This window comes from Bicyclus anynana, chromosome 5, assembly GCF_947172395.1.
Source record: "Bicyclus anynana chromosome 5, ilBicAnyn1.1, whole genome shotgun sequence".
In the NCBI taxonomy this organism is placed as follows: Eukaryota; Metazoa; Arthropoda; class Insecta; order Lepidoptera; family Nymphalidae; genus Bicyclus; species Bicyclus anynana.
The window spans coordinates 2,652,079-2,678,982 of NC_069087.1; the positions used below are offsets into that span (position 1 = coordinate 2,652,079).

General features: G+C 36.0%; 1 protein-coding gene across 2 annotated transcripts in view; it reads right to left on the reverse strand.

Annotated features, from left to right (window-relative positions):
• Positions 1–26,904, reverse strand: part of LOC112047512 (CD63 antigen) — a 39,452-nt gene that overhangs the window by 1,323 nt on the left and 11,225 nt on the right. The window contains exons 2-5 of one of the 2 annotated variants that reach the window (XM_024084652.2): positions 6,330–6,518; positions 4,758–4,928; positions 3,447–3,656; positions 2,750–2,808 (exon numbers count right to left, since the gene is read on the reverse strand). In XM_024084652.2, coding sequence (XP_023940420.1) covers positions 2,750–2,808; positions 3,447–3,656; positions 4,758–4,928; positions 6,330–6,518 — 629 coding nt within the window. Of the gene's footprint in view, positions 1–444; positions 2,809–3,446; positions 3,657–4,757; positions 4,929–6,329; positions 6,519–26,904 lie in introns of those variants that run through there. The other variant, XM_052881478.1, reaches the window with a different exon arrangement.

Consider the following 26,904-nt stretch of genomic DNA (forward strand, 5'->3'; position numbering starts at 1 on the left):
CACGAGTAATATAAAATTACACATAGGTAGGTTTGCCTTTATCAAAATGGTAAACATAATTGTTTATTTACTTCAATGTGAAGTTTGATGTTTGAAAACTTGTACTTAAGGGTCCCCTGATCAAAGGCTGAAAGACTTTAAATAAAATTTATTCATGGAAATCATAACAAAATATCGAATACATAAATATGCATAAGTTAAAATCACTGATCTCCTATTACAATTAATAAGAGGTCAATTCAAAAGTAAAAAAAAAAAAAAAAATATCAACTTAAAGACTTAAGTTGTATGTTCCATTGATTTATTTTCAGCATTGGATCAGTATTATATAAATAAACATGCTATTAGTTTTTAACAAACAAAAAAGAACTTACCATATTACTCTGTAGCAAGTTAAATAAGCTGCAATGATTGTTAGTTAATGGATAAAATAAAGTACAGATCATTAAATATATGATTTATTTTTATAATTATTTATTACGGCACAAAATATTTAATAAATTGTATTAAGATTATTACAAATCCTTTTGTCAATTTATAGATTTTAAGTCTAATGGTAGATATAAAATTAAATGAGCATCTTTTTGGCACTCATTTAAATTTTTGTATTATTCTGTTTAATTTTATACAACATTTAAATGTATCATTCAATTCTCTTTTCATTTCTCTAAACTATTATGTATGAGAAACATAATCAAAATCGATTCCTTCTTTTATTACTGAATAAAGACTTACTGAGTCTAGTGACAGAGAACAAAAAAAACATTTTTTTTTTTATAATTAAATAGACTAAATTGTAAAATCTTTAGAAAATCAATCAATAAGAGACTAATATATAGAGTATAAAACTTATATCTTATTTGTAGTTTCTTGTTTATTCTAGGAATGCGTAACACTCCAAATGTCCAAGATTTGTTTTGTTTTTAATCAATAACCAAAAAAATTCAAAAATATCGTATTAACGCCAAAACATGTTTATTTTTATATTATAATTTTACAAAAAATATTTTTTTCATATGCTCATATCATATTTATCATATTTTTTTCATATGATCATAGACGTATTTAGTCTAACAAGTGTTACACAAAACATTATTTAATTTTAAATGCTAAATAAATATGACATTATAGCTGAATAATTTTATCGTCAAAATCACGATTGTGCAGTTGTATTTTTTTACTGTAATATAAAAAATAAGACACACGTCAAAAATAAAATGTCAACACAAAATTGAGAACTAATTTCTTAACGCAAACGGAAAAAGTCATTAGTTAAAAATCAAAATCACAAATACATTTTTGGACGAACGATAAAACTATTCTGCATGCTACCCACACAAATGTGTTATTTTTGCGCCACAAATAATTTGTTAGTAAAGCTTTACCCAAATACAAGCATTTTTTAAAACTAAAATTTCAGATTCATACATTTTTATAAGAGACAGTCAATATTATGATTTTTAAACAAATGTGAATGGTAATTCTAATCTTTTAATTACACACTATTTAGTGTTCATTTTAGAAAATATCTTTACATTGTGCTTTAAGTTCTACAACTAAATATTTATGTTAAATCAAAATTTGTTATAAATTACATAAAGATTTATATAATTATGTAATTTTAGCCAATTAAATTTCAGATATTATTTTAAATATTTAAAATGATAAACCTGATAAAAAATGATAAATAAAAAATATAATATTGACTACCTTTTTTAATTATACCACAATATTTAATATTAAAACATTAATTATAAAAGTACTTCAAATACAAAACGTCGTAACTATATGTCCCAAAAATAAAAGAGGAAATTTAACAAAAATATTCAATCCCTCCAATTCAGTTTTTTTTTTATCTAAATTTATTGAAAAATTTCGTTTCGAAAATTCGGTTTACTATAATTATCGAGTTCGATCGTTTTTTGTCAACTAAGTTTAATCATAAGTTTCCCTTGAAAAAGTTAAATTAACTAGTATAAGTCTAATAAAGACGTAGTTAGAGCGTTTTGCATCAAAAGTTATGTTAAATACTATTCCAAAAAGCTATTTACTTACTGTTATACCACATAAAACCGCCACAAAATGGCGTTATATTAATTAGCACAGATTAAATTTCTTAAAAAATACAAACATCCAAAATATATTGCAATCAAAAATTATTAGTGAGATTCAACAGCGTAAAATTATACTTGCGCAAGAGTTTTTTTATACTTTTATTAGTCAAGCTCTGGTTCGAACTTATTTATTGCTTTGGAAACTTTATATATAATACAATATTTTTAAACATTGGATTATAGCTCTCGGATAAGTAAAGAGAATTGAGTGAAAAAAAAATTGCGAGATTTTTGCATCATAAAAACATGTTTGGGCAAACTTTATCAATATAAAATACAAAAATATCAACATTTTTTGTTTATTTGTACAGAAATGCAACGATTTCTATCAAAGCATACTGTACTGTACTTTTTTTAAATAAAAAAAAATGATTTTATCAATTCAAATAATTAAATTTTAGACGACCAGTACAAATTGCACTTAATCTTTCACCAATCGACAAAATTTAAGTTAAAAAAAAAACGCAAGCGCAAGTACGAAGTTTTTTATATTTATCCAAAAAAAAAATCACGTGACATAAAATGAAAACCGCCGCCATGCAGTGAGAACACAGCCCGTCAAATAGCCATAAAAAAAAACCAAAAAATTGTGTCATAGGTACCAGCTCTAATGTACAAAATATTAGTAGCGAGACCTTCTATCCATGTTCCTTATGGAGTTTGCCAGGCACAGCGCGAACAGGGCACCGACGATCTGAAAAAATGTAACATTGTGGGTTTAAACCACAGAACACAAGGAATATCTCATCCAAGTACTTTTATGGTAGAATATCATATCAAACCAGGTAATCAAGTGCTGTCAAAAACATTATAAATGCATATACTTATTTCATATAAAAAAACAAAAACATTTTGAGTAAAATTGTCCTTTTTGGACAATTTTGATTGACACTATCAGATTTGATGTCAGAATCAGAATAATAATGACTGGGCCTTAGCTTCCCAACTTAGGTTGCTATTATGAATTCTTCAGAAGAAAAAAAATCTTAATATTTTATAACCCAACCCAGGACTTGAAACTGGGGCCGTAACGTAACGGTAAGCCGTAACATCCATAGCAATAGCTTATTCATTGGATGAGGCCCCAGAAAGAAATCTTAGAACTGAATGAATACCGTGACCTCACAATATGAAGCCTATTCAAATATTAGATCAACAAAAGCGACGCCGGAGTCATCATCACTCCGGCGTCGCTAGGAATGTCCTAACATTGTATTTTTTGACTAGTTTGAGGGGGTCAAGGAATATTGACCGTATTTAAAAGATATGGTAGATATTCTTTTTTTATCTAAAAATAAAAAAACACTTCATTGATTACTCCTATTCACTTACCTCGACGCAAGCGACACCGATGGCGATGCCGGCGATCGGCTTGTTCCACCTCTCGTACAGGTCGCCGACGACGGTCGCGCATCCGTTCTTGTTGGCGTCGATGACGGTGCACTGGTTGATGGTGCTGCCGATGACGCCCATGTGCGGGCAGCACGACTTGGGGGGTGCCACGCCGTAGTCGTACGGGCTGTTCTTGCCGCAGCAGTTCAGCTGGAAACGTGCAGGATTAATAAGTAAGTTTTGTAGCTTGTTACAAGGTAGTTGCTTAGTGACAGCTCACATTACCTACCAACACGCCATGTTATATCTCGTGAAGCTAATATTGAAGCAATATTGTCAGTCAAACAATAGCCCTTTTGTCCCATCGCAATGAAAGAAAGACCAATAATTTCGGCCTGGTCGACAATGTCTTTTTGTCTTAACGAGATATCTCGCAGCACACATTTAGACTTCAGAAATGTTGGGCTTATTTGCCAGTTTAGAAATTCTTATGAAGACCTTCCGACTCCTCAGGTGGCTTAAGCTGATGAGTGCAGGTAACAGATTGCAGAACCTGTTCCTAACGCATATATGCCTTGTAAAGTGTTAATAGACAATGTTTATCAACATTTCTCCCATTATGTTCCCCTCAAATTCCTGGATCAAGGTGTCAGTTGAAAACAGAAGGCCGTTCGGGAAGGGTGCTTTGGCTTGAGTGTATCAGTTTGGGCGCTCCCGAGATCGTGAGTTAAAAATCGCATGTCTAGGTGACGTCAGATGTCGGGGACCTCGTCTCCGCCGGCGAAGACGCTGTGTAGCATTGTGTTTGTAGCCTGGGAAGCATTGTCGTTCGTTATGTCTTCGGCAGGATCGTAAAAGACGTTTTTTGGGCGTCTAGATATACAATCAGCGCTGCAATCGGGGGGTGTAGTGTAGTTTCAAGCCTTAACCACTAGTTGGTTGGGGTGCGTGGCGGCTCTCTCAAAAGAAGTTTTCGAGAGCTGTTCCATATATTGGGCTATTGTGGGGAGATCTAGGTCTCTATGTAAGTACAAACCACGGAGCGCCCGTGGCCAGACCCATGAATCCGTTCTGAAAGACATGGAGGGGTTTAGAGTCGCCTTTGGGCGGTGGGCAAACACAATGCTAAGCTGGTATATTTCTCAAGGTTGTGACAAACATAACTAAAAGGCGTTAGTTATGGGTTTTACTCTCGAAATGTCCAAGTGGTTGAAGAATCAGACACTACAATTAGTGTAAGGAACTTTAATGTGTGACAAACTGCACAACTGTAAACTTTATTCTCCTACCCTCACAATACAACCCACTGACCTGCATCTCGATGTTGCTGAACACTGCCTCAACGCTGGTATCGGTGGCACGTTTGTCGAACAGCGCGTTGACGGACTGCACGAGCGCGTTCTTAATCGACTCGCCGTATGTGAACATCAGCACTGCCAGCACCACTTGCGCGATGATGATCACTAGCAGGAAGATCGCGTACTGCAATAGAACGATGTTGGTTTAAGGGTACATACTTTGTATTATGGTATATGCTCAGACTTATTACATAAAGACCTGCCTCGCTAAAGACGTTAGTTTTCTGTCAAAGTACCTACATGATCAGCGATCTAATGCGATAATAAAAACTGTCTCTATAAAATCAATATTTCATATTTGTAATCGTGTTTCCAATCCTTTAACCATTCCTTTAACCAATCTTTAACCATTAGAAAGCTACATTTTGCACCCACCCACATAAGACTATATTTTATCCCCGTATTCCCATGGGAAGGGGATCTGAGCGAATGAAACCGCGTGACGTCTGTTACTTGCTAACATACTAAACGAGCGGACGCGCGCGACTCCTATTTAGAGGAGGTAGTTTATAGTTAGTAGGTATCCGCGAGAAAATCCTTTCTTAGCGGATACCTACTAACTATAAACTACCTCCCTGCCAAATTTCATCTTTGCATTTCAAGCTGTTTTTTTGAGATTTTGTGATGACCTTTCGAATTTAAATATTAAGGTAAGCTCTGCCTCAACACCGCGGTAGTCTGGTATTAGAGAGTGTACCATAGATGACACCATGAAATTAGCATGCGGTAATTGAAAGGGAGTCAGCTGTGGAACGAAAGTAGCTTTCCTTTGTAGAGAGCGGCGCGCCTTTGTTTGAATAACAATCGGATTCCACGTGAGGTTAGAAACTATTGTCGAGTGCGGCTTGTTCGGAAAACTTTACCTCAACAAGTTTGACACATAGCGAAGAGCATCCTAAGAAATAAACCGGGCTTGTGGTTTTTTATTTTTAAATCTGTGGCAAAGGAGAATTAAATTTAACGATCGCATCGATCACGGCGATCTCCCGTGGCGCTAAATAAACTGCCTTTTATTTTATTTTTTCGTCAAATAGTTTAGCAAGACTGCGCGAGTTAGGGATGTGGACGATTCAATATATATATTCTAGTCTAAAAGATGGGGAATACCCAGATCGCATTTGAATAGGACAGCTGAACTAATAACTAACTATGCCTTATTAGTTGTTATACAAATAAGGCATGTAATTATTTCATCCGGCATTTAAATATATACTTCTAACAGCATTTATATATATACTTCTAAGAACCAATGCATTTGCGCATTGGTTCTACCACGATTAAGTATCAGGACGGTAAGTAAAAAATAACATACAGAGACATTTACAAGCATGATTGCACTGATCAGGATAAGTTCCCAGTGATTAATCATAATCACAATAAAATAAAACTCCCCGTACAAACCATACTCGGATATTGTTCCGCAGCAGGCGAAAAAAGCATAGACGTTGATAGTAAACTCACAGAGTTTAGCCTGATCCGCGCGATCATGCTCGATTAATAACAATCACAATAAAATAAAACTCACCGTTACAACCATACAATGGCTCTCGCGTATCGCTCCGCAGCAGCCGAAGAACGCGATCACGAACATGACCGCGCCGATCACGATGAACACCCAGGGCGCGACGGTCAAATGACCGCGCAGTAAGTCAGTCAGCACAGACCATTTGAGCAGCACGGCCACACCTACTCCGATCACCGCCAGACCGAACAGCTGAAACCAATAATGTTACATAAGCAATTTACAAAGTGTTAGGCCATTGACATTTATATTGCATTGTATAGATTCGAACCATTTGGCGCAGTTTCACGACTATACAATTAGTCTATGCATTTTCACAGCATTCTCTGTATATACAAATATCTATACGAATGTCATTATCAGCCTATTTAAATGTTTTTCAGATGGCATGGGTACGGTGACAGTTCGTTTCACTTTTTCAAAGTCAAAGTCAAAATACATTTATTTCAAATAGGCTTAGTTTACAAGCTCTTTCGAAACGTCAGGTAATAATGTTAAACTTAAGATAATGGTGAAAATAATCATTCGAATACTTAAAATTAAAGTTACGAGGGTTCCAATCCTTTTTTGTAAGTTTGACGCGATTCACTATACTAGTGCGTAGGCAACTGTCACCGTCCCTTGCTATCTGAAAAACTTCGTCTTCATATACGCGGGCTCCGCCCCTTTCGGTCTTCTATTGCTAAAGCATCAACTTTAGCGTTCTATGTTCTGTGATCGTTTTCCAGACAACCCACAATGAGATAATTTAATAAGTAAAACGAATATATAGACCCGCATTACAAACCCACATTGTAGATTAAAAAGGCGGCACCTAAACCCTCATATCTATTCCATTCCTTGTAATATAAAAACGTCTGTCAAACATTCCTATAACAACCTATTTAATACATAGTATGTGCTTATTAAAAAAAGACGCTGTTTATCGATAAGGTCACTTATCAAACGCTCCATTGTGGTCTACCACTTTGTTGGGACCCTTATTAAGTGTTCCTGGTATGCCACAAAGGGTACTACGTTCATACGTTTTGAAATCAATAACTTATCAAGGGTACAAGTTTTAAGTGACCATTAATCTTCTATTGTTATTGAATTACAAGACGTGTAACCCAAACTGCGACTTGATGAAAGGAGCAATGCTACTTTGTATAGTGTTAAGATTGGTTGGCTATTGAACAGTTATTAATATTTTTGTTGCACGTGTTTGTATGAAGTAACCACTACCCACCGCAGTTAAACAAAGCTATCGTTTAAATGTGGAATGTCAGAATGAAAATAAAACAATAATACTTATTTCAGTACAAAAAATTAGGTATTTCAAAGTCTACACCAATGGCTAAGGTTCTAAGAACAAAAAGCATTCAAGGTCTAAAAAGGCATTAGCGTTTGGCAGTTCTTATAAATCACAGACTAAAGTTAAAGATTAGATCACAAATAATTCACATTCAGTTTACTATCCATCACTAATAAAGTTAGGAATACCAATTAAAATTTAACTTAATTTTTAGATTTTTTTTTATCTTGCAACGTTCGGGCAATAATGTTTTGGGTGGCACTACCGGCTTCATCAATAACTTGTCATTTATTAATTCTCCGTCTATATTTACACTTAGTCTTTGATTCTTTTTTTCCTATAGTTAGTAGCTATTGTTTTTAAATTAAGAATAGAAATAGCGTCGCACGTCTTGTTTGTTTTTGGTTAATGCTTACGTAACCTGTGGATATGCGGGGAAATCCCTAATTGTAATGTTTAATTACGTGTGTCGCATGCGTCATTGCATTATTTGTCACTTATCACTAAAATCAGCGCTGTATGCATCTTGTTTGAGAGGATATATGGAGCTTAAACCCACAAAGCTGTTGGCGTGTTGGCCAATACTATAAATGCGGATTGACGGGCATATAAATAATGTTTAATTTGACGATCACTATTTGATTTTAATGATAATGAACTGTTTAATGAACTTTTTAGAGCAAGGGGTGTAATTTCGCCAACTTCCCAAATCTGGATTTGAGAATTTCTTGAAAAAATTTAAAGCTAACATTTCATAGCCCAACCCAGGACCTCGTCGTGGACCTCGACTATCCGAAACCACATAGATTACAACTGGACCAACTAAAGTGTTTTTCAGCTAGCATGGGTACGGTGACTGTCGCCTGTATGACTTTCATAATACGTACTAACGTGAATCGCGGCAAACTTTCAAGAGTGAAACGAACTTTCACCCGCACCATCCTACATGAAACGAACCGTAGGCAGTCACAAACCATGTTATACAAAGGTTTTATATTATTAGATATGATACTAACACGTCGAAACCGAGGCGCAGAAAGGCGGTCAATTGCCTTAATTTCATTTAGTCGCATAGTTTTTTTTTTATTCTTTACAAGTTAACCCTTGACTACAATCTCACCTGATGGTAAGTGATGATGCAGTCTAAGATGGATGCGTAACTTGTTAGGAGGAGGATGAAAATCCACACTCCTTTCGGTTTCTACACATCGTACCGGAACGCTAAATCGCTTGGAGGTACGTCTTTGCCGGTAGGGTGGTACCTAGCTACGATCGAAGCCTCCCACCAGCTTAAAGTAGGTAATATCAAAATATTGTCTATAATTTCGAGTTGTGTATTCAGAAAGTGTAAGAACTATACATATATGTACACTAGCGGACGCCCGCGACTTCGTCCGCGTAAATTTCGATGTCAACTTTACTACTACCCCTACCCTACCCTACCCCTACCCTACCACTACCCCAACCCTACCCTACCCAACCCCTACATCTACCCTACCCCTACCCTAGCCTACCCTACCCCCACCCTACCCCTACCTTACCCCTACCCTACCCTACTCCTACCCCCACCCTACCCCAAACCTACCCCTACCTTACCTACACCCTACCCCCATCCTACCCCTATACCCCCCCGTACCCTATCCCTTTCTCACGCCTATCCTACCCCTACCCTACCACTTCCCTATCCTACCCGTACCTCTACCCTACCACTACCCTAAACCCAGCCCTAAACTTACCCTACCCCTACACTACCCCTACGCTTCCCTACCCATACCCCACCCTACCCTGTAGCTTCTCTATCTTACTCCTACCCTTAGCAAAATCGGTCCAGTCCTTCGAGAGTGGTGGTATGACCAAGAGAAATAGAGACTTCTATGCTAATAATATAAAGAGGTATAGTTCGTGTGGTTGTAGGAGGTAATCTCTGGATCTACTGGACCGATTTGGAAAATTGTTTTACCAATAGAAAGCTACGTTATTTGCGAGTGTCATAGGCTATGTTTTATCCCCATATTCATACGGGAACGCGAACTACGTAAATGAAAGCGCCGGGCGTCATATAGCGGAATTTCTGCGTCTTTTAGAAATTTTGTATTATCTCCGAAACTATTTGAGTAATTAACATACTGTAAAGGGCAAATCTTATCTCCATAATATCCTTGTGATTATTAAATAATTTATTTTAATAAGGATTAAAGTTTAGTTGTATAAATAATGACGTAAACCTAAGTATATAAAATTAATAATTTTTAAAACACAAAAGGTTCTATATCTGCTAATATATAGAAGATAGATATATGGTGTCGCGGATTTTTTTGTAGAACTTATAAAGATACATAAAGTCTCCATACATTAATTTCAATTTTACACAATAGTTAAGGCAGCGCATGCGAATAAGTCTGTTTAAGAGGATTTTCAGTCCGACCTGTATGACAAAATCTGTGATAACTCGGCTAATATATATGATACCAATATAAAATATTAGCCTATAGCACTCCCCGATAATGTAGCATTCTACTGGTGAAAGAATTTTTAAAATCGGACCAGTAGTCCCGAAGATTACCCCATTTAAAAAATGTGACAAACTTACAAACTTACAAACTTTACCTCTTTATAATATTAGTATAGATAAACATATAACGTAAGTAAACACAAAATTGTACATGTGTGCACTCACTTTTTGCGGTGATTTTGTAGGCACGTAACATGTCTATAGCATTCAATGTCGTTGACATTATAGACATACCCTCTACATTTCGAGACAGACAGACAAAACGATCAGTGTGTGGAACGCGAACAGTGAACTCGGTTACTCAAACACCTGAGACTAAAATACGAGCACAGCGCGGAGCCACTTTAACACAAAATGGCCAATCGTGAACCGTCACGTACTCTCTATAAATTACAATAAAGGCGGCCATACACTGCCGTATTCAGACATTCGTTCATTCAAACCTATCTATTCGTACGTCTCGAATAAATTGAAGATATTATGTGTATTCAGAAAGGTATTTTATCGAATGTTACATTTCTTTTTGCTTAAAATCTTACTTATTATATGTATATGTACTTACATATACATTATACATATATTGATAAGACCATATAGTTACTTAGAAGTGTAGTGACAAAATCTCTCAAAAAAGGGTTCTGCTAGTCCTGTCATCAAGGGTTGCCTGTTAGAGATTACTTATAGCAATAAGGCCGCCTTTGCATGCTATTTTTGTTTTTAGTTTTAATTATTCTTTGTTTATTTTTAATTTGTTTTATATTGTGTGCAATAAAGTATTTCTTTTTTTCTTGTACTACTATTTAGATTGGTTCACACGTATGTGGCATTATAAACATAGATTAGGATTTAAACCTCAAATTTCTTCAAAGTAACTTTAAACAATTAGTGATTAGGTCAATTTTACTTAGAAGAAAATTGAGGTTTAACTTCATATTCAAGCTTATGAATATGACGGTAGGAAATTGGATTTTTACATTATCGACTTATAAATATATAGATATACTTAATTCACGACTACTTTAATAGATGAAGTTATTAAGTTGCAGACAAAATCAACATATACGAATATTGGCATATTAACTGACTTTACCTAAAGTTTCACCTGATAATGATGAATCTTCGCTTGGCACTTTCATCAGTGCCGTAAGTGCAAGACTTATTTTATATTTGGCAATTAAACTTCTTATCTTAAATAGTGTTTATTAACCCCTTATCTACATAATACTTAGTTACTGTATGTACATTTAAAGTATTTAAGATTTTTATTCATAAAGAGAGATGCAATCCCTTATCAAGTAATGAAATATTCCAATTAGTAGTTTAATTGTGTTTGACTTTTAATAAGGGCGTTGAGATTAGACCGGATTCTAGTGGATACCATTTAAAAACCACACAAACTAACATAACATCCGGACAAGCACTGATACCTACTATGTACACTGATAACTTAATAATCAGGCAAATGTATGAGCCATTATCAAATAACATGCACCATTTAAACCGACTAAAAAAACTTTTACAACAATAATAATTTAAAATCATGTTAAACTTCCAAAGATAAAAAGGTTATCAATTTGACTTCTGATTAATTTATTATTATTTTTTTTAATATTTTCGCGTCACGTAGTATCAGCACATCCTGAGCTTTCTATTTGTATAGCCAGTGACTTAGACCATTAAAAAGAAAGGACCTATAGTAAACCGTTACCCCTCTGTCAGAGATCAAGAATCAATGATCTAACGCGTTTATAAAAACTGTTGCTATAGATTCGATGTTTCATTGTTGTAATCGGTTTTGTCGTGTAAAGAGCTCCCTGAAAATGCCGGTTTGTGTAGTTGAATGGCATAGAAAACAGTCATAAACTTGTAGTTTAGTAAAAGATGGAGTAACGTTTCATTTGTAAGTATTTTTACCATAATTTGTAATAAAAACGATTTCTAAAAAAATCGATTATTTTGACGGTTGAGTTAACCGACTTCCAAAACGTAGATTCTATACATGGCTGCACGTACCAAAAGGAACGGTAATGATTTTGACAGTCTATGTATGTATGCATATATGTTGCACCATAGCGCCTAAACTACTAAACAGTGTCAAAAGTAAAAGTAGTGTCAAAATATTTGTAATAATGGTCCGGGAGACATAGCTTTATAAAAAAATACGACCTTTTTTACCTAGTAGTTTTTAAACTTTATTATTAATATTTTTTAAAATTTTAATTTATTTCAATATCTACAATGTATAAGCTATTCAACACGTCACACCTCGCCTAAAAAGTACAACTTCCCACATACTGTCAATCACTATTGCAATAAAGTCTCTATGTCAAAGGCAGTAAGTCCTCTGCTTCATCTAAAACGGTGGCTTGACAACAAAACTGTCGATCACTTGACCCAAAAGCGAATGCATACAATTATCTTCCTTGTATGAAGACAATACACGTCATACTCGTATACTGTGCCATTGACATAATACATTATCTGCGGAGGATCCGACCAGCAGATGTTTGGAAACCATTGCATAACCGTCTGGGCATCGAGGTCGAGCGATGAATGAGTTGTTATTTCATGGTGTTATTTATTTTATAACTTTCCTTTTGAATTTTGACTGTGATGCACGTAGCGCATGGTATAGAAACACATGCCATTTGAATCTAAACATATTATGAAAAGGTGAGATTTGATTTATTTTTTGCGAAATTATTGGAGTTTACTCCTTAAGAATCGATTTTTTATTGGACCGATTTTTAAATTCTTTCAAAGATACATCGGCTATGTTTTATAGCCATATTCGCTAAGGAATGGGAACTACACGGGTGAAGCCGTGGGTGTTCTGCTAGTTTAGTTAAACAGTTATCATCATCATCATCATCATCATCATCATCATCATCATCATCATCATCATCATCATCATCATCATCATCATCATCATCATCATCATCATCATCATCATCATCATCATCATCATCATCATCATCATCATCATCATCATCATCATCATCATCATCATCATCATCATCATCATCATCATCATCATCATCATCATCATCATCATATCAGCCGATGGACGTCCACTGCAGGACATAGGCCCAGTGTAGGGACTTTTAAATATCACGATAGCCGAGCCACCTGCATCCAGCGAATCCCTGCGACTCGCTTCATGTCGTCAGTCCACCTGGTACCACCTGGTAAACAGTTATAGGACATATTATTAGATCTGTTCTGTCAAATATGTTCCCCTCGATTTCTCCAGGATCCCAGCTTCTGACATAATGACAATGGGACCACCCTCAGGAGTATACCCGTTCAAACAAAAAAAAATACTATCCAAATGGGTTCTGTTGTCATCGAGTAATCGCATAACATCTGCCGAGGGTTATTTACAGCGGAGCTTTAAGGTGTCTGACAAAAGATATGGTCAATGAAAAGTGTCTGACATTTTTGATACTGCTTCAGATATTGTGAATTTAAGCTATGTAACACTTTTTTTTTAGTTACCTTTCTCACCTGGTACTATCCCATGTGTCACAGAGCAAGTCTACACAAAGACGCAGATATTCAAAGCACTAAAAACCCAAGGTTTCAACTTAGTGAAAATAAGCTGTGACAGATCGCTCTGGGATCTGAGATCTTAGTCATGTTGCCTGTGTATGAATAAAGAAGCAAGCAATGTGCTATAAACACAAAATAATGTTAGTGACTTTAGGTGCAAACATCTAACCTTATTAACGTCAGTGATAATCACTAATTATACAAATTTTTATAGCTGTTTACAATACCTAAGGCGACCCGAATGATAAAGACTACGTAAAACATGTTGCTACAAACGGTACGCACATTTTGTGTGAAATGGAACTATGCAAGGAATTATAAAGATTTTCCATCCTTCGAAGAATTTCATTTAAATTATTTTAGACAGGTGAATGAGATTTGAACTGTGGATTGATTTGATTCAAAGAGCGTAGGTACGAAACCAGTTGATTTATGTACATGTTAAGAAATTATATATCACGTGCTTCAAACGGTAAAAGAAACACATCCAGAGGAATACTGCATACCTGAGATTTTTCTTAATTCTCTACGTGTGGGCAGTCTGTCAATCCGCATTGCGCCAGCTTGGTGGACTATAAGCCTGACCCTCTAATTCTAAGAGGTGACTCATCCACAACCGTGAACCGAATAATAAAGGTAGTTAATAGTGATGACGATGATTAGATTTAAAAGCTATATCAGGGATACCCAATTATCCTACGGCGAACGACTTAGCGGCTCAGCAAACCGTATTAATACATTTAGAGCGGTTTGGCGAACGGACTACTATTTATATCGCCTACCTACTCCACTCCACGCCCGAATTGTTTACTAAATTGTTTCTATGCCTCGGCATTTTAAACGTGTTTAATTTTACAGTACGTTTGTTTTCCGAAACCGGAGTATACTTGGGTGATAATATCATAATCATCAGCATTAGCTAATACGTCGGTAAATAGCTTCGGGGAGATCACATCTCCCTGTCGCACTCCTCGCCACAATTTGATACGCCTCGTCTGATCCTGTAAACGGACTGACAATGGCGTTGTGGTACAGACACAACACTTGGATTGGATGTACCTGTAGTCGATTCGGCATCTCTGCAACGACCTGAGTATAGCCCAGGTTTCCACCGAATCGAAGGCTTTTTCATAGTCCACAAATGCTAAGCAACGTGGCTGGTTATACTCTTCGTTCTTCAGTATAACTTGGCGCAGCGTATGGATGTGGTCTAAAGCCTTTTCGAAAACCGGCTTGTTCGGGCGGCTGGAAGTCGTCTAATGACTATCGAGAACTATGAACAATATAGTGACTTATTATTTGAATGGTAGATACACCGAGTTACATGATAGCCCTGCAGAGCTGGCATCATCGCACGCTGAATGACTGTCCGTTCCCATGAGGCTTTGACACTAAATAAATGCCTTAGATACTCTACCACAGACATAATTATATGCATTGCGAGGTATTCAAGGTAAAGAAACTTGATGCCGTGCGTAAAACAAAATGTTTCATCTCACTACTCTTTTGGAATATAACTTTTAGTATTTACCAAGTTTTGGTTATTCTTTTATTTATTTAATCATTCTCATAGCAAAAGTATTGTATGCCACTGCACTTAATTAGCCAATGTATCACTCGTGCTGTCTATTATGCAATTCGACTTTGTACAAAAATCACTCGTGCTACAATTACATGACAGTGGCATAATAACTATTCCGAGCAAGTGAGATGAAAAAACATTGCAGATTGCTTCTGATGAATCAAACATTTTGAAATAAATACTTACAGTAAAAAAACTTCAGTTTCTGAAGAATAAAATAATCAATTTTACAAAACTCCCAACTTACCACAATCAACAAGTTGAAAATGAATAGCACATATTTTATACATTGATCTCCACATTGCAAGCCCATAATTAAAAACGAAACTACTAAAATACGGCAGAATTCACTTAAAAACTCCTACAACCATTAATTTAACTCGTAGTGTTAATAAGCCAGTACCTTACTCCAATAAGGCGCCAGCTAAACTGTCCTACAGAAATTTCGAAAAGTACAATACAAAGTTTGGGAATATCAAAACCAATTTTCCTCCCGGAAAATTAATTGTGTAGCGGTTTTCCTCCTTGTAAATACCAATATATAGTATGTCAAAAATTTATTGTATTGTATTACTTATCCTGATATTTTTCGTCATTATCAGTAAGCCAATTTAATTTAAACAGAAACTGTTATTGTGGCTTAACTAAAATAGAATGATAGGCATATTGCATATATAAGATTATCATATTATATCGTTAATAGTTTCGGCAGCGTTCGCAAAATAATGACTTATAAACGCATAATTGATTCCTTGGGTTACATTATTCGAAATTAGAGATCCGCCATATTAGATTTAGACTGACGTCACTTTATTTTTAGATTTTTAGAAACATTATTCTCAGCGTGCCCTTTCATTTGACACCCATACTGTAGAAGTGCATTAAAAATAACTAGTCGCGCTAGTAGTTAGATATGCCGCCTTGTTGAATTTAGACTGACGGCACTTTATTTTCGAATTATTCTTAGCAAACCCTTTCATTTGATATCCATATTGTAGAAGTGCATTAAAATAACTAGTCAGTAATTTTAGATATACCGCCATGTTGGATTTAGAATGACGTCACATACTTAACAATGCATTGAACAATAGTATACAAAACTTAGCATAATTGGTTGAAGATGACTGCTTCAAAATTGAGCTGCAAGATTTCGCCCGAACAAATATACATATAAGTCAAATAAAAGCTTGTAAAATACATACATCTAAATATAGGACCTCATCTTTTTCAAACTCGGTTAAGACGTTGTGATCGCAGTCGAAGACTGGATAAGAAAAAAGAGATGTAAAGAAAAGACTTCGAAATAATATTCATTGGTTTAGGAAAGGAATAGAGTAGACTCGATTCTCCAAATTTGTGGTAGCAACATTCATCACTATTTTTACATCGTTCGCTAACTCGCACAATTACACTCAATGGGGCTTAATTGACTGTAGTGACCCCCACGTCCACTTTTCATAATATCCTAATCTTTTTCGTACCCGTGGGAGGAGTCGAGTCTGATAAATCTGGTTAGCAACTACATCACACTTGATATGTACATACAAAAATATTTTAACAAAAATCTTTTTACTTAACAAAAAAATTTAATCGACTTCGAATGTCCTTTCTATTTTTAAGAGTAATGGATCTTTGAAACCGGTATATTTTTTTTGTTTTTTTTTTCGTTTTTATTTTATTTAATTTTTTGTGTTTTTAGTGTGTCCTAGCATAGTGACCTTAAACGCCACACTATGGACAATTTCATTCACTTATTAAAGTTATTATGATTTTAACACAAAATTACTAAACCGATTTTCGTGAAATTTCTAACGTGCCTCCGTAGTTGTTGGTCCAAAAAATGAAGTTTTATTGTACAAAGTATTCGTGTAAGTTAGGACAAGCATAATTATGAAGCGATTATACTGCTAATAGCTAGTTAATTACACAATTTAAAGATATGTTAAACTCGTTTTAGAGTTGTTTAAAACCAACACGCTCTTATCAACACTTTTGTACTTGATGAAAGTCAAAGAATACTAAGTTATCTCATCACAGTTCTGCAGGCCAATTCACTAACTTTGACGTATATACGAAATTTACCAACTAGCTTTTCAAGCAATTTGTTAGTTCAACTTAAGTCACGTGATTTCATATTCAGTTTTTATTTAATTCGCACTGATAAAAAATTAGTTTTTACATAAAATATAACATCCGGCGCCTACTGACAACCTTTCGTGGATATCATAGCGTAGGTAGATGACATTGCCCAGAGGACGTTGTGACATTATGGAATACGAAAAATGAGGTTGTTACTGTCAATTCACTAACATACGTCAAAGTTAGTGAATTGACCGATTGGGCTTTAAGTTTTAATACTAATAAGTTAGCTTTTGGGTAACCACGATAACATTCTTATCACATTAAATAATACCTAGATAATAATAAACTGGTAATTTAATAGAATTAGACTCACATATTATACTAAATATTCGTACAAACGTTATACAGGAAGAAAATTTTTTTAGTGCGGATATTTTTATATTTTGTACATAAACAAAATTTAATGATCACGTATTTTTTCTTTTTTTTTTTTAACTCAAAAATAACAAAATTATAGTTAGCTAAAGTTATTTACTTTTGAACAGAATTTTAGGGTCACCCTATTGTGCGTTTATTTTATTTTCGTTTGATACCTAAAGAACGTCACCAGATCACTTTTAAGCTGAATATATCTTGTTTAGTAATAATATGTACATTATTTTGTTATTTTAGAGACATAAATTAAAAAAAAAAATTACATAAAATGTATCGAACTGTTTGTAGATTTATATTCTATTAATGATACAGAACCACGAAAAAAAATATCCGCACTAAAGACCGAATCACCCTGTATATTTCATGGTCTAACAATCGGTCTTACAACCGACATAGATATAATGATTTACTATACTGGTAATAGTAATAACAATACTCGTATACCATACACATACTTGCACCTACCTACTGCCAGTATTTTTGTTTATTGTTATCAAAACGAACTAACGGTTACGGCAAGGTTATCTAAGAAAGCTTTGATAACCTTGGAATATACTTTAACAAAAACACAACTTAAACGTAATTTATTATAAACGAAAATAATTTGAGCAAAAAATTTATGCGATTTCCACTTATGTTGGAACAGAAACTATTTCAACGTTTAAATTATCAAGGTTCACAACAAGTTAATAACAGTGACAACAAATGAGGCGTTCCCTAAGATTGCAGTAAATAAGTAAGTATTGCAAAAACATCAATCAAGTTAAGAACTTCCTTGTTAAAATCAGTCAAAAACATCATGAAAAATGTAGAAAAAAATCTATTGACAACAAGCGAACGCTCGCAACTTCGTCAATATGGAAAACAATGTCAAACAATATAAATTTTCCTCTTGTATCACTCTATCTAATGATGAGTCCATTGATCATTTTAAAAGATCTAAGTATACAGACAGTGGGAAGCGACCTCGTTAAGATTTAGATAATGAAAAAAATTAAATCTAAGAATGATGACAAGTAAATGAAATTATGGAAAATATAGTCATCAATAATTATAATATAGACGATAAAAAAGCAATTTCTATATTGTATATTAAAATATAGAACATTGGATATGATTTCGATATCTCGCATCTAGCTACTAGAAAAACTAAAGAGTTGTCTGTGCGTGTAATATGAATTCGTATAACTTAAAAAAATAACTAATTAAATCAAAATATAATTGTGCAAGAATGTAACAAGTCCTTCGTGCATCATAAACGCAATGAAGAGTTCAAAGACATATTCAAGAGGTGGAGCGAGCGAAGCGTAAAGGCGAGGTCGGGGAAAAAAGGGAAAAGAAACTGATAACTTCCGCCATGCTACCGACTGTTTTTAAATAGATTAGTAATATTGTCGGTGCAGTGAACTTTAATAGTCTGAGTCTAGCAAAGACTACGAAAACATTACTGTCTGAGCGGACTTATTCTTAGTTAATAAACTTGCAAATTCAACTCCGGCTAGCCTATTCAGTATTTTGGTCTTTATTATCAACTTATTAAAATTAAAATAAGCTTAGCATTCCATGGATTCACCGTGCGGGTGCCGGGTCCATCGCGTGGTAGAGAGAAGAACTCTCTCAGAGGAATAATTTCAAAACCGTATTTAAGAAGTTTCCAATACTTATGTATAATTTGAATGTCTAGTGCTTACCCTATTTAAAAACCTTGTGCACGCCATAGAAGGAAGGCTGTACCAAAGAATCTAATAATGACACACAAGAAACGACATCTTTGATAGCTAAATAATACTTTAAGCATGACTACTCTAAAGAACTTTTGTTCTTAAACTTTTATTCTCTTTGATTGGGTACTCGTCTCGACTCGAGAACTTTAGATGAAATTTGAGGTGCGGTAGGAAAGTTAATTAAAAGTGAAATTGTCTGAGATGGGGTGACTTGACTCAACATGACCCTAACTGAACCCAGACCAGACCAACTGACGTGTCCTTGAGTTTAATATAGACACAATACCAGCGCGTGGAAATAAACTAAAGGAACGCTTTCTTTTGCTTGTTATGGTATTTAACCATACTAACCGTATGTTTTTACATAACATACGAGACTAATGTACTATTTCTGAATTATGTATTTTTAAAATATAAATATTATTAGGTATGTACAATGTTTTTTATTGAGAAAGAATACAATAAGGAACTTAAGCTAACGTATCCTAATAACTATACAAACTATATTATTAAGTAAGTATTTTTATTACAAAATTAAGTTAAGGTGCTCCGGGCTATGAGGTAGGTATGGCTAGCCTAGCCCTATTGATCTAGGCTGTGAGTTAATATGTAGTAGGTCAGTTATCTTTTATTATATGACAATAAACAGCTTACTGGCACGACACAGCAATTGACCTGTTGACCTAATTCAGTCTCATCTAATTGATGTACTGATCGATATTATATCAGTGCCGTTATAATTTAAGTACTAGTTTAATGTTAGTATTTTGCGATATGACATGTAGTTGGTTAATATAGCTTGGCAAATTCGTTTGTACAATCCCGATGGTCCGCGCGGGCCGGGAGGGGTGTTGCGATGCCCCGCGCGCACGCACATACCCGCGCAGTCTTTCCCTCTGCCCCGCGCGCACGACTTCATACCCGCGCAGTCCTTCCACTCGCATTTCATGGTGTCATCATCAAACTTGCCAGGCTATAGTATAAACTTCATTAGTACTAGATTAGATGTAAACTAGATTATCCCGCTGTTGGTCCAATGGTTAGCCTATGTGGCTTCATCATGAAATCCTGGGTTCAGTCTTGACTAATAAATACTGAGAATTCCTATCGTCTAGGAAATTTTCACAAAAAAATCTCAGCCCAGAGTTAGGATATGGTGGTGTTCCGTGCCTCGAAAAGCAAGTTAAGCTGTCAGTTCGTAGCCATTCTCATTTTCATGGGAAAATTGGAAAACGGTGATACTGGTTCTGTTTACTTAGAAGATTGGCACAAAGGAATTTTAGACCTTTTTGGCTTGAGTTAGGTAGTTAGGACGGAGGGAAGTTATCTAAAAAATCTGCATTCAACACAGCCTAGATATGTCCAAGCGCTTAATAATATTACATGTCTTATAAATTATTCAATAAATATCTCATTGTATAGTCTAGAAAATGTAACTTGACTACATTTTCCAGACCATAAAATACTCTGAATAAGACACAGTATGCGGAAGAAGGCGCAATCGTTAAACCATTCGTAATCATAAAACCATCCAAGTCACGTATGATTTTATTGATAACAGATCGATCGAACTGCAGCACGATCACGGTCAGCAGAAAAAATATTTTTAATTATTTATTAAGTTAATTAATTAACATGACAAAACAAATTAAACTGCTCATAATAGAATACACTCATGAAAAAATATTTTCATATTAAGAACTGATTTATTAATTTTCCGCAAATAATATTTTCAGTCATCAATACTCGTCTATGGCAAGTCTTTTATTGTTTTTTTAAGTCACAGGTAATTAGGTTAGGTTATGATGATAAATAGACTACTATACAGCAACAATTCGCACTGTATGCAAGGAAGACGTCCTATATAGTGTCAGTGTACCTATGTCTACCAAGCCATGTGTACGTCTTTGCTAGTAGGATGGTAACACAGACAACCTATCGTGGGTGGTAACTAGCGACAACCTACCACCAAACCAATTTAGAGAAAATATACAAAAAAAAACTGACCCAGACTAGGACCCAGGAGCTCTGTTGAGAACCACAGCACAGTGAACTAGGCCGGAGGGGTCATCAAAAACATGGACACTACAGTCATTTTCAATCCTAGTCAAAAAGAGTTTTACTAGACTAAATAGGCATATAGCTATCTTACTCGTTATCAAACCATATACGGCTCACTGCTGAGCTCAAGTCTCCTCTCAGAATGAGAGGGGTTAGGCCAATAGTCCACCACGCTGGCCCAATGCGGATTGGCAGACTTCACACACGCAGAGAATTAAGAAATACGCTGGCATGCAGGTTTCCTCACGATGTTTGAGAATGCACACAACTGAAAAGTTGGAGGTGCATGCCCCGGACCGGATTCGAACCCACACCCTCCGGAATTGGAGGCACAGGTCATATCCACTGGGCTATCACGTCTCTCTATCACGCTATCTTACTGGTAAGTCATAAACAGATTTCGCAATGCAATGTAAACGAAGGCAACTTAACGAGCAACTAATCGCAGGTCGCTCCCGTTGGACGCAACGATAAAACCTTTACGACAGGGTCGGCGACCTGTTTCGACCTACATTCTCTTAAAATAGACGAATAGCTCGCGTTTCGATCGAAATCACTGGTCGCCAATTTTTTAGATAGTTTCCATTGGACTATCCAATATTTCTCTATTCAGTCATTATCAGCCTATTTTAATGGCCCATTACAGGATCAGGCCTCTTTCAAAACAGGCCCACAGGGGATCATTAAGCTTAAGCCCACCACACTGCTTCAATGAGGTTTAGCGAGCAATTTCACTATATTCTATGCCTATGTTAGACGATTAGTTCGTAGTCAACTGCAGACCGCAGCAGGCGACGATTCGCCGCGACACTACTGGTTTCTATGTATTTCTATGAAATACCTTTCAGAAAATATTAAAAACCTAATCGCTAGCCACGGAATGCTAGCCACCGACGGTCCGATATTCCCACATGCTTGCAGCGCTCGAGCGCATGACGCCCGGAAAACCTGATCGTGTGTTGGTCGCTCGATGACGACTCGACTTGCAGCAAAAATCCCAACCAACATACGTTATACCGGACATCATGCCGGCAGCAAAAAGTGGGCTCTGGTCTTCCTGTAACGATATAATACACACGCACAAGCACAAGGTACCCCAAGGGCTTATAAACGTAATGTGTTACAAAAAAAAATACAAATTTAATATAACTAAATCTACTTAAATTGACTACCTAAACCTAAAACCTACAGTACATTATACAATGTGTAAATACGAGTAAGTTGAGGTGGCCGGTAAAAATAGTCAATATTTAATGACTCTGCTGAATCGTATTTAATTTTGGCACACTGCTAACCTCAAGTCCTATATCTCGTTACGTTGACGCACCGGTGTTGTTAACACGTGTAGAATTGTAGATAGGTCGACGGCCGATGACAATGAACCAGTGGGAGGGGGTCTATAGTCTATACTCAGTTCATAGACAAAGAGCAACGCTAATCCCGAGCCCCCACACACTACAAGCTACGCTATCAGCTCTGTTGAAATCCAATAAGTGAAACGTCTTTGAAATTTGCTGATGTTTAGGCCCTTGCGATATATTAAGTCGTAGCTTTGAAACTTAGAACTGTATCCGCTTTAATAGCAGAATGGAGAAATAAAAATGTGACAAAAAATATAATCTTCTCTACTATATAAAAATAAGTCGGGTTTTCCTTCCTGACGCTATAACTCCAGAACGCACAAACCGATTTCCACGGTTTTGCATTCGTTGGAAAGGTCTCGGGCTCCGTAGCAAAGAAAATTAGGGGTAGGGTAGGGTAGGGTAGGGATAGAGTTGGGTAGGGGTTAGTTGAATGTTTACATCGAGTTTCACGCGGACGAAGTCGCGGGCGTCCGCTAGTGTTTAATACAATGTTTTCCCGTGGGAATACGGTGATAAAATATAGCCAAAGACATTCACAAATAACGTGGTTTTTCTTTAGGTAAAACAATTTTCAAAATGTTCAGTTGATAGAGATATTACCCCTGACAGCCTCACTAACTTCACCTCTAAAATATTTGTAAGATAAATAAATCTATACTAATATTATAAAGAGGTAAAGTTTATGGTAATATAGGGGGGAAACTCTGTATGTATTAGACCGTTTTTGTTTTTTCTTTACCACTAGAAAGCCACGTTATTTGCGAGTGTCATAGCCCATAATTTATCCACGTATTCTCACGGGAACTACGCAGGTGAAACCGCGGGGCTTTAGCTAGTATAATATAAACTACCCGGTACTAAGACATTGAACACAATATGAAACCGCAGGCGATAATGTAATAAAGAACAGACCCGGAAGTATTTGTAATTGAAAACAGATTGAGTTCTAGCATTACATAACATTGAGTCATTTCCTGCCCTTTGCGATAGTACTAAAGTTTTTTATAACTGATCTCGTCTAGGGAAGAACCACCATGCTTATTTATACTCAAAAGTACACTTAGTGCACTTCATACATCCATTAAAGTACTTACTACCTAAGAAATATTTGTCTTTATGCTTATCAAATGCAGATTTTCCCAGTTAGGTTGTTTTTCCTAGTAGTGCATACCCTGATCGACAACTTTCTGCACGCCGCTTCTCATAAGTCATAAAGCCACTGACGATCCAATAAGAGCCGATAAAACTGATCGTATGTGCATCCTGCCGAGCACGACTAATACGATCAGTTTTATCGGATATCAAGCCGTTAGCGCTGCAGGCATGTGGGCTTATCGGCCCGTAGGTGGCTAGCATAACAGCCAGTGGCGTGCACTTCATAAATGGATAAACGCAATGCATACCCTGAGGATTCATTTGGAACCTGTATTGGAGATGGAATTTTCAATTATTTACAATTTGTACGTACAGAGCCTACCCTAGTTAAAAACTTTGTGCACGCCAATGATAACACCGATATGCATTGCATTGATTTAGTATTAATTATATGGTATTGGTGAAAATACAGGCACATAATCAGGCTTAACAGTAACGCCTCACATTGTCAGGCACAGAACAGTGCTATATGAAGTATCGCTTGCATGAGTTGCATTGTGTTAGAGATGATGCTTCTCTATTAAACACTAGCTGACGCCCGCGACTTCGTCCGCGTGAAACTCGATGTAAACTATCAACTACCTCTACCCTACCCCTACCCTACCCTTACCCTACCCTACCCCTACCCTACGTTGAAATTTTTCCTGAATTTTTTTTGCTATAAACCTCACGGAGCCCGAGACCAGGAAAACCCGACTTTTAATATTTTATAAAAAGTATCCTATGTCGTTCTCCTGGCTCTAAACTACCTCCCTGAAAATTTTCAGCTAAATCGGTTCACCCGTTCTTGAGTTATAAGTGGAGTAACTGACACGACTTTCTTTTATATATATAGATTAGATAGTCTTGAATCATCAACGGTTAATATAATAAAGAACCTCCTCCTTTTTGTAGTCGGTTAAAAATCTTTAATATATTTTTATACATGTCAGGCATACTCATACTATAGGTATTTCAAGATCAAGGAGCTGAAAGGAGGCGACGAAAGGCCCTTGAGTTGAGGACCCCATCTCAGCTGAAGGACGACCTTTGAAAATATAATACAATACTGCTGGGGACTACGATGCTAAAAGAGGGATGGTTTATTATAAGAAAAGCTGAGGAAAAGCGAAAAATCCACGTGTCAAAAATACTGGGCTAAATCAGAAGCGCCTTATTTCATAAGCTTATTTTTGGGACGACGTAGTTTTGGTAACTAGAAATTTTTTTATTTTTATTTTATACTAGAGGACGTGAAATTCAGTTTTTCACAAATCCCGCGGGAACCATGGATTTCCGGGATGAAAGTAGCCTATGTGTTAATCCAAAGTAAAATCTATTTTCATTTAAAATTTTAGCCAAATCGCTTCAAAAGCCGCAGAGTAAAAGAGGAACAAAGATACTTACACACTTGCACACAAACTTTCGCCTTTATAATATTAGTGTGATCAATGTATAGAACCTCGCATTCTAAATTATTATCATTTATATTATATTAGAGGTGAATTTACCCCATTAACTATTAAAACTAAATTGCCAGTCAGCCGTGTCCTTCATTATGGTAATTTAGCGTGGAACTTTCAATTATAGCGATTTATTTTGGTATACCAGCGAATTAACACCATTGTTATAATACAAGGTCAATTTATTTTCAAAGATTTCGCTACCCATCCGAGAATACGCTTTTATTTAAAAACACGATCGGGCTCAAGGTCGCTGCAAGCATAAATAAACTCCAATATAATGCGAACGGTAAATATTCATTTTGGGGTGGCATGGCGCCGGAGGGGCGGCGACGTTGACTTCATTCGGTGCTTATGGAAAATTTTATGTCCACCATAGAAAACATGCTTTATTGGCTTTTTATCGGTGACAGTTTTTGCGCTCGATTTATGGTAGACTAGTGCTACCTTTAGCGCTTTATCTAAAAATAGCTGACGCCGCGCGGTTTCACTCGCGTGGTTCCCCTTCCTGTAGGGATATGGGGATATAGCCTATAGCCTTCCTCGATGAATGGGCTATCTAACACTGAAAGAATTTTTCAAATCGGACCAGTAGTTCCTGAGATTAGCGCGTTCAATCAAACAAACAAACTCTTCAGCTTTATAATATTAGTATAGATTCCGTACATAGAGTAGGGAATTTTAGATAGACAGTAGCCAATTATGGAATTTGGATTTGGACGGTAGCCATAGTGGCTTTGGGAGGTAGCAGGTTTTTTTTGATTTTTGATTTTGGGTACTTGTACTTACCTATAGAAGGACCATAAGTTGACGAACTTTCAGCTTTCCTAAAATGAGATACGTCTGGCTATCGCATGCTCTCGGTTTAAAGTAATCTGTAATAGTCCAAGAGCCCGTGAACCCCAGACCTTCGTCATTTTATAAAAGCTGAAAGATTGTCAGCTCAGGCTCCTACCATAGGTACTCGTAAGTAGGTACGGTAGCCAATTGTACAGTTTAATTTAAACCGTGGTGGCTTTGGAAGGTAGCAGGTAATAATAAGACGGTTGAGGGTCTGGATCCTTGAAACCTGCTATCACCAAAGGTGACAAACCGTCAGATTTTATATAATGACGAATGTCTGGCTGTCGCTGGCTCTCCGTCTATAAACCAGCACAAATACATGATGAATAATGATCTATTTACCTAGTATATTTCCTTTGTAACCTGGTCTACAGACTTGCAGTTTTATCTGCACTTTTAACGAACAGTTCGACGGTACAGTTAAAACTGAAGGTCTGTAGCCTGTATTAAACTTTTTTATTTTAATCACTGATATACAAATAATTGGTGCCCTATGACTTCTATTATCGTTATTTTATTGAAAGTACAGACG